The sequence below is a fragment of the Drosophila albomicans genome, chromosome 2R (assembly GCF_009650485.2).
Source record: "Drosophila albomicans strain 15112-1751.03 chromosome 2R, ASM965048v2, whole genome shotgun sequence".
Classification (NCBI taxonomy): Eukaryota; Metazoa; Arthropoda; class Insecta; order Diptera; family Drosophilidae; genus Drosophila; species Drosophila albomicans.
Window position 1 is genome coordinate 27,255,310 of NC_047631.2, and position 8,412 is coordinate 27,263,721.

At 40.7% G+C, this 8,412-nt stretch overlaps 1 protein-coding gene across 1 annotated transcript; it reads left to right on the forward strand.

The window, feature by feature from the left end:
* The first annotated feature begins 1,412 nt into the window (after window positions 1-1,412).
* LOC117573394 (putative polypeptide N-acetylgalactosaminyltransferase 13) lies at window positions 1,413-5,110 on the forward strand. Its single transcript, XM_034256597.2, has 6 exons — window positions 1,413-1,957; window positions 2,036-2,211; window positions 2,273-2,730; window positions 2,953-3,131; window positions 3,376-3,555; window positions 3,641-5,110. The coding sequence occupies exons 1-6, from the start codon at window positions 1,686-1,688 to the stop codon at window positions 4,032-4,034; spliced, it is 1,659 nt and encodes a 552-aa protein (XP_034112488.2). The 5' UTR covers window positions 1,413-1,685; the 3' UTR covers window positions 4,035-5,110.
* Window positions 5,111-8,412: the final 3,302 nt, after the last annotated feature.

Below are 8,412 nucleotides of genomic sequence, written 5' to 3' on the forward strand. Positions count from 1 at the left end.
ATCTAGAGCAGCCACCAGTCTATTTAATTATGTAGCTGCGCACGCGACGCTGCATACAATTAGAGGTCGATGATGCTGCTGTTGCTGCTTCCACGTTTACTTCTGTAGCTGTTGCTATTTCTACTGCTGCTGCTGCTGCTGCTACTGCATTCATTATAAAGCACTTTAATCTACGGAACATGAACGCAAACATGGATCACGCGCGGTCTAATAAATTGGCGCACAAAGTGAACAAAGAAGCGAGAAGAAGCGCAAGCGAACGAAAAGAAAAATTCATGAATCTGAATCTTTAGCAGTCGTTGCTACTCCAACTGGTTATATTTCTTACCTCTGTGTGTGTGCTCTCTGTGTGGACGGGAAACAGACAACAAAAATACATCCATGGACATGGTCATGGATGTCTGGCATGGCGTCTAGCATTTTGCGACGTGACTGGGAAAATGCATTTCCGCTGCACGTACAATCTGGCCAACAAATTTACAACGGCAAACCGAAAACTAAAACGAGGCACACGTAAGTCAATCAGCAACTGGACAGCAGAGTAGCAGAGTAGCAGAAGCACAAGCAGTGGCAGTAGTAGCTGGATAACAACAACACTTACAATCTGAACACTAATGCAATGCGGAAGTAACACTCCAATTTAACAGATGTCTGTGTAGGTGCTCTGTGTGGCAACTGATTTTGTTGCTAAGTGAATGAGTTACTTCCGCTTTGCTTAACAGTTTTAAATAAAATCACATCACAGAGAGTAAAAAGGTCCTTTTATATGATATATGAACGTAGCTCGCATCCTTTATTATGCTCCAAAGTTTGCATTCTAATTGTCTTCGTTGCTTGGCTAGTTTAGAGTTATATATATATTTTCTCGTCTATTTCAAATGGCAACTTTGCCAACTAATCCTGTTTTGCTAGATAAACCACAAACTTTAACAAATCTCTGCAATGTGCAATCACAAAAAAACAAAAAAACGAATGAATTTCGAAAAAAAAACTTTGCAATTAAAATGCAAAAATTATGAAGTGAGTTTTGTGAGTTGTGCGTGAAATGCGCTCCAAGCAAACAAAAATATTGTTAAGCCTCAAGCCCATAAAAGTTGTGCGGGTTTTTGCAGCACACAAATAGAAAAAAATTAGCATAAACACCTTTGCATGAGGGACGCTATAAGATGCTTAGATATTAAAATATATAAATTCAACAGATAGTTAAATAGTATTTGGAATTTATATGAATGCGTTCGAGATTGATTTTGTTGCATAATTCAAGAAAAACAAACACATTAAACATGCTTGTAATCGACACTGGCTCTGTCTGATAAAATATTAATTTATTTGTTTGTATGTTTGACGTCTCCCCTCGTCGATTGAAATGAAAATGATATGCCATTGTTAATAGATACATCGATTTCATGTGGTGCAATTAACACCTTGCGAGCTACACACAAATATTTGCTAAACTTATCGAATGTGTTTATCAGCGACAAGTTTGACACACAGAGAAATAGACACGGTCTATTTTTTTTTCGTTTTTGTTATTATCAGTGGCACATGTAAAAATTGAGAGCCGTGAAAATCGAATAGTGTGTCTTGTGCTCACATTTTACGAGTTTCTTTTGACCAGCGAAAATAACTTGCATTAGTTGAGCGTCAAGTGTTTTTAGTTTAGCAATGAAGTTTAGTGCTTTGCGATGTCTGGCGGTCGGCGGCAACGTTTGCTGCTCAACCTTTGCGTGATCTTCATCTTGGCCTGTTTGCTGCTGCAGTTAACTGTGCTGCGAGCCACATTCGATGATACGGAATTGGATTTGACAAGTGATTTGCAGCATGATTACCTCGACGTGGAGTGGCGCGAGTTTATTGCTCATACGCCCGAGCAGCCGGATACATTTTTTCAATACAATCGCCAGCTAAGTGACAAGTTGGCTGCAGTGCGTTCGTTGCCGATGACACGACATGACAGGTCATTAGCTGGCTAGCAAGCCATTTGTTGATATTGTTGTTTGACTCACAATTGATTTCCCCTTTAATTGATTAACAGTTGCAACACACGCAACTATCAGCTGCCACATGTCTCGGCCGCCCAGCTGAGTGTTGTGATTAGTTTTCACAATGAGGCGCGTTCCATTTTATTGCGCACGATCTGCACACTGATCAGTCGCACTTCCCACGATTATCTGCACGAACTCATTATCATCGATGACTGCAGCGACGATGGTAAGTTGAATCGAACGCTATATTTTGATTAAGAGCTAAACTGTATTGATTTATGGTATAGCTGAGCTGCTGGTTAGCCTTGATGGGATTTTAAGGCGCATATTCCACGCTCATCCTGCGTTCATCTTCAGACGCAATCGACAGCGCAGAGGATTGATTTGGTCACGCAACGAGGGCGCCAGAGTGGCCAGCGGGCATTACTTGCTCTTTCTCGACAGCCACTGCGAGGTCAACGCCGGTTGGCTGGAACCCCTGCTGGACCGGCTGGCGTTGAACTCCAGTCGTGCGGTCAGTCCGCTGTTGGATCCCATTGACCCCGAGACCTTGAGCTACCTAGCTGGTAATGTGCTGCTAAAGGGCGGCTTCGATTGGAGTCTGCATTTCCATTGGTTGCCACGACAATTTGCGGACGGCGAGCGAGCGGAGGAGGCATATAAAAGTCCTGCGTTTGCTGGTGGCATTATGATGATCTCACGCGAATGGTTCTTCAAGTTGCTGGGTTTCAATCCACACTTGCAGGTCAGTGTTGGTCAGTGGGCGGCTAATTAACTTGTGCTTGTGGCAAGTGCGCTAATTACTCATGTCAAGGCAATGACACACAATTTTTGTGGGGTCACTTGACGACAGCGAGCGAGACCAAGTTACCAAGTGCAAAACAAAATGAGCAAAAACTGGAGATGGTAGAAATAGGAACGTAAGCAACAACAACTCATGCCAATACGTATTTTACTGTCTGTGTAGATTTGGGGCGGCGAGTCCATTGAGTTTGCCATTAAATTGTGGCTTTGCGGTGGACAAATTGAGATCGTGCCATGCAGCCGAATTGGACATATTTTTCGCTCCCGCCATGCCTTTGAGTTTCCGGCACAGTTCGAAGAGCAGCAACAGCAACTGGACACTGCCCAGGCGACATATTTGCGGTGAGTTGAAGTGGCTTTTGGCCACTGCGCAACACTTGGAAGGTTTTTGTGCTCGCCGCTGCCTGGACGGAGGTGTGAAAAGGCGCGTTTGGACTTTGGTATTTTTCAATTTATTCCACACTGACGCTTGCGTGTGTCATCCTCTCATTTTTTTTTGCTTTTTAATATAAACATTCCCCATCACGCAATGAGAATGTTCTACCCTATATATGTATGTGTATGTATATTGTATGTGTATCGGCAGGAACTCAAAAATCATAGCCGAGTCCTGGCTGGACGAGTACAAATATTTGTTCTACACCCTCAAACCGGCGGCCAAACAAATTCCATTGAATCTCTCGCAGCACGAATTGGCGTCAATAAAGACTGGACAGCGTTGTCAACGCTTTGACTGGTTCCTGCGGCATGTGCAGCCGGACCTAAAGTGAGTTCGACTGCTGTTTGGAATTTAATTTTGATAGACTGATGAATAAGAGTTTGATTTGTTTTTATTTTTGTTGTTCTTGCAGAGTTCACAATGCCAAATTTAGTGCTTTGGGCACATTGCGTAATGAGGATCGTTGTTTGCATGTCGAAGAGTCTCAGCTGCTGCTGGTCAGCTGTTATCGTATGGAGATCACTCAGTGGCGTCTGCATCGCAACACTGGACAGCTGAGCACTGGCCATAAGCGCTGTTTGGGCGTCTTAAATGAATCGCAGCTCTCGATGCAGCCTTGTTTAGTTGGCACGCTGATTAATCATACGCAACGTTGGCAGCGACGCGATACACAGTTGTTGCATGCTGGCACGCATCTGTGTCTGGATAATCCGCTCAAGAATCAACTGGCGCTGAGCAGCTGTCGCGCCCTAGCGGCATCACAATCATTTCAATTTGCATTGGAAATGGAGGCGCAGACAAACTAAAGCTCAAGCTATAATGGCTGGAGGAGATTGTTAGAAGTTGCGCTGGAGTTGCAGCACACTAATCAAAATGTTTCCATGTTGTGCTAATCTCTGTGAAATATTTCCGGCGACCGTACGTAGATTATCAGCAGCCAAGGGGAAGTACTAAATAATGGGCGACACACAAAGGTGAAGCGAATGCCGGAATGCGACGGCTTGGTTGTTCCTTTTTTATTTTTTTTGTACCACAGCTATCAAGACTTCGCGCGCTTCCTGTCGCATCCATCACACGCGACAGCAGACAATGAAACTGCAGCGAGCAGGAACTGAAGCTGAAGCTGGAGCTGGAGCAGCGAGATAAAAGACTGCGACGTCGCGCTTATTGTGTGCCTTGTTTAGAAGGCTCCAGCATCAGTTGTGGGAACAATGCGCGGCGCGTCTGCAATTGTTGTCCAAAAGGGGCACATCAAAGTCCTCAGCGGGGGGAGGGGGGAGCGCGACCAGCAAAATGTAATTGAGTTGATGACTGCCCGACGCGCTTCCGGCAGCTTTGATGGCCTCCGGAAGTGAGTGACAAAAAAGACGACGTCGCGACGTCGGTGGCGGCATCACAATAAAAACTCCCATGCAACAGCATTTGCCATGCAACAGAGTTGGACAATGGACGACCAAAGCTGTAGCTGTAGCTGAGGCAGAGGCAGAGGCCAACGGCGGACAGTGAACAATTTGCAATTTGAGTATTGTTTTCTTTGGACATCTTTGCGGTAATAAAGCGTAAAAGTTAATTTTGTATCTCAGCAGTAAGAAGAACAATAAGAAGCAACAGCAACAGCAACAACAAGGGTTGCAGTTGACAATATGGTGGCAACTTTTCAACAACAACATTCATTTTGTGGTATCGCGGCAACAGGCAGCAGGCAACCTGCAACCTGCTGCCGGCAACTTGCCACTGCCACTGCCACATAGCTGCAAGCAATGCGTTGCGCTGCCGGTAACTGCCAAGCAGCGCGTAAAATCATATTTTTTATGACAATTTATAAGAAACAACAACGCAAGGCAACAACAAGGCAGCAATATGCGCTGGAAAAGCAAACGCAAGGAAGGTTATTAAAACTTTAATATCTTAATATTTTCAAATTATATTTATTGTAAATTGAATTGGTTAAATTCTAAATAAAAAAATATTTATTAATCTGAAATATACAAAATGAATTATATAAAAACTTTTCAAAAATTAAATGTAGAAAAGTTGGCAACAAATTTAATATAATTTGAAACAAACAACACATTATTGAACTTAACTAAATCATCAATTATTTATGCTTCTCTCTTATACCCTATTCAACTATAATTTACAGGGTATTAGCCAAAGGCAGCGACTTCTAAAAAGTTGGCGCGGTTTGTCCGTGCGGAAGCAACATTTAGTTTAGTTCAGTTTTGTTTAGTTTTGTTTAGCTTAGTTGAGTTTATTTTATGTAGTTGCGTTGCATTTGTTGCTCCATTGTAGTTATGACTCTGACTGAGCATAGTTGGAGACATTTTATTGTGGCAGTTGCCATTGCACCTGTGACCATATTTGCTGCAATTCCTGCACTCGCTATTTCTTCCGCAAATAACAAGCTTTTTTTTGAGTCACTCATTTCTTTGTTTCACTTTACTGGTCAGCTAATTGTTTAAATATTTTGTTCGCTCTCGCTATCTCTATTTTCAATAAGCACTTTAAGTTGGTGACTCAATGACCGCAGTCCTTGACATGTTTTTAGTCCGACTTTTATTTAGCTGTTTTAAAAAATATTATGCGCTGTCATTGAATAGAGATACGACTGAGGAGAGACTGCGAAAACGAAAGAGCGAGACTAATCTCAAGGACGGACCTTAATTATGAGCCTGGCCAGGCGGTGGGATAAGTGAAGCAGACTGGAACTGGGCGTTACAGCAAAAGGGGTGGACGACGCTTGAAACTTGATTATACATTTGAAGACTCATTTTATTATCTGCATAAATCTTTGCCAAACCCAGCGCCAAGTTTGCTGTTTACTTTGCGCACAGCTCAGCAGAGTAGAGCGCAACGTTGAACGCGAACGCTGAAAAAATCCATCATTCAGCGGCGGACCGCATTTAAAATATCTTGATTAAAAAACTAAAAAAAAAAGCAAAGCAAAAAATATAAAACAAAAAATGAAGAGAAGGTGGAAAAGCGTTCTGTGAAATGAAAGCCAAATGCAAACTCAGCGTTCAGTGTTCTAAGTGAGACAGCGCAGAAGAAAATATATATAAAAAAAGAAAATGAGAAACAAAAGAAAAATTTGAGAAAAACGAAACGGAAAAACTGAGCGAGCAGTAAAACAAAAAAAGATGGAATGAGCTGCGAGAAGTAAAACTTATAAGCCGCAAGCGGAAAACAAAGTTACGGCCAAGTTAAGGCATGGAAAGAAAGAACGGGGCGTATTTTTAAAAAGGATTTCAAAATTAACGGCCATCAGAAAAGAAAGTCAATTTGAATGATTAAATAGGAAAAGCTGTTCTAAAGTGAACCCTTTTCCGCCTCCATTTCCCACCATTTCCCCCCACCGAAATGTCGATTAATGCCGCTGTTAGTGCTGTTTAAAGGATTTATCCGGTTTTCTTTTGACAGTTTGTTGCCGATTTACATTTATTAATTCTTTTTGTCCCAAATCTAAAAAAAACAACAACAACAACAACAAGAAACTTTTGTGGCCCAAAACCATTTTGGCAGCAACAGCAAAACAGCAACATAATGGATGCAACGCCTCGGGGCTCAAGCCGAAAATGAAATAAATGAAAATATGACGTCGACAGCACCGACCAACCAACCAACAACCAAAAAAAGGCGATAATCCATCATTTCGTCCATCAAGAGTCGACGGGGATGACAATAGAGCAAACACACACACACACAGCGAAACGCAAAACGACAATGGGCCAAAGCTGTGTAAAACTTTGGTTTATATAACAATTTGATTAGCTCGGCTAATCTGTGATTCGACTAGACAATTAACCGATATCAATCAGATTTGTTGTCTAATGAAATTTTTGTCGAGGCTTTCAAAGTTTATCGGCCACTGTGCGGCCTTTATTAATACTAGCCTCGATTTTAGGGCCTATCTGTCTATGATGATAATGCAAAAAAAGAGCGAAGCTGCCGACTCCATCAACATTACAAAGCATTTTTAATATGCGAATCTGACTAGATGTGGATGTGTGTGTGTGTGGGTGTGGGAGTGTGCGGGTGTGTGTGTGTGTGCCGTCCTGTTGTACCTTTGCCTAAAAAGCATTTCAATCACGTCAAAAGTTTTTGGCATAATAAAATTGTTTGTTTAATATATGATTACGTTCGGTGGAAAGGGCGTGGCAGTCAATCTTGTTTCGAAAAACAGTTTAATATGACATGCATGTGTGTTGCTGTGTGTGCGAGTGTGGGTGTGTGTGTGTGTGTGGCATGCCTCTTGTCTGTCATTCATTCACAAGTTAATTTATTTGAAGTGCGTTTATCAAAAAGTTGGCTGGCTTTTAATTTAAGCCTGACTATCATTAACTGCTGCTGCTCCTGCTGTTGCTTTAGTTTGAATATATTTTCACTTAATGCTAATGACAAATTTGTGCACTCGGTTGTGAGTCGAGGGCTTAAAGTTGCTGCCACACAGGTCAAACACCAGCTGGATCACATGTGGCATGCAATTAACTCGTGTTTCTGATTTATCAGTTAAGTTGAAATCTGATTGCATGCTCTTAATTGTTATGCGATCAAATCAAATAATCGCTTGAATATTTGGCGCCGTAAAGTATGCAATGCGAAATCTATATTAACATTAAGTAGATTCAAAGAACAACAATGCACAGTGGGGTAAGTTAAGCTGTTTTTGGAAAGAAAAGTATATGTTCAATCTTTTGGTAATTTTGATTTGTTACAGATTATAGTTATTTCATTTATTTGTTTTTAGGGAAATCTAACTTAGTAATAAGTTATTTGAAAGATATTGAGAGAAAATTCTGATAGTATATAGGGAGTTTTTTGAGAAGAGAGTTTTACATAATAATATTACTGTTTGGTCACAGTATAAATATATATCTAAATTAGCGGTATTTACATTTTTGGTTGGGGTCAGATGAAAAGCATAGAAATTATTCAAGTAATAATTTCTGTATGAATATATATATTTATATATTTATATATAATATATATATATTTTGTACTGTATGGCATAATTTGAATGTAGTAGTAAATCAATATACCAATTATTGCTTTCGTTATATTTCAGTATTTTAACGGTATATTAACTAGCTATATTTTAAGAATTAATTTTAATTCCTATACAATTTTAAAATCTATACATATATTTATTTAATAATATTGCTTGCAAGTTAAGCTTTAATAAAT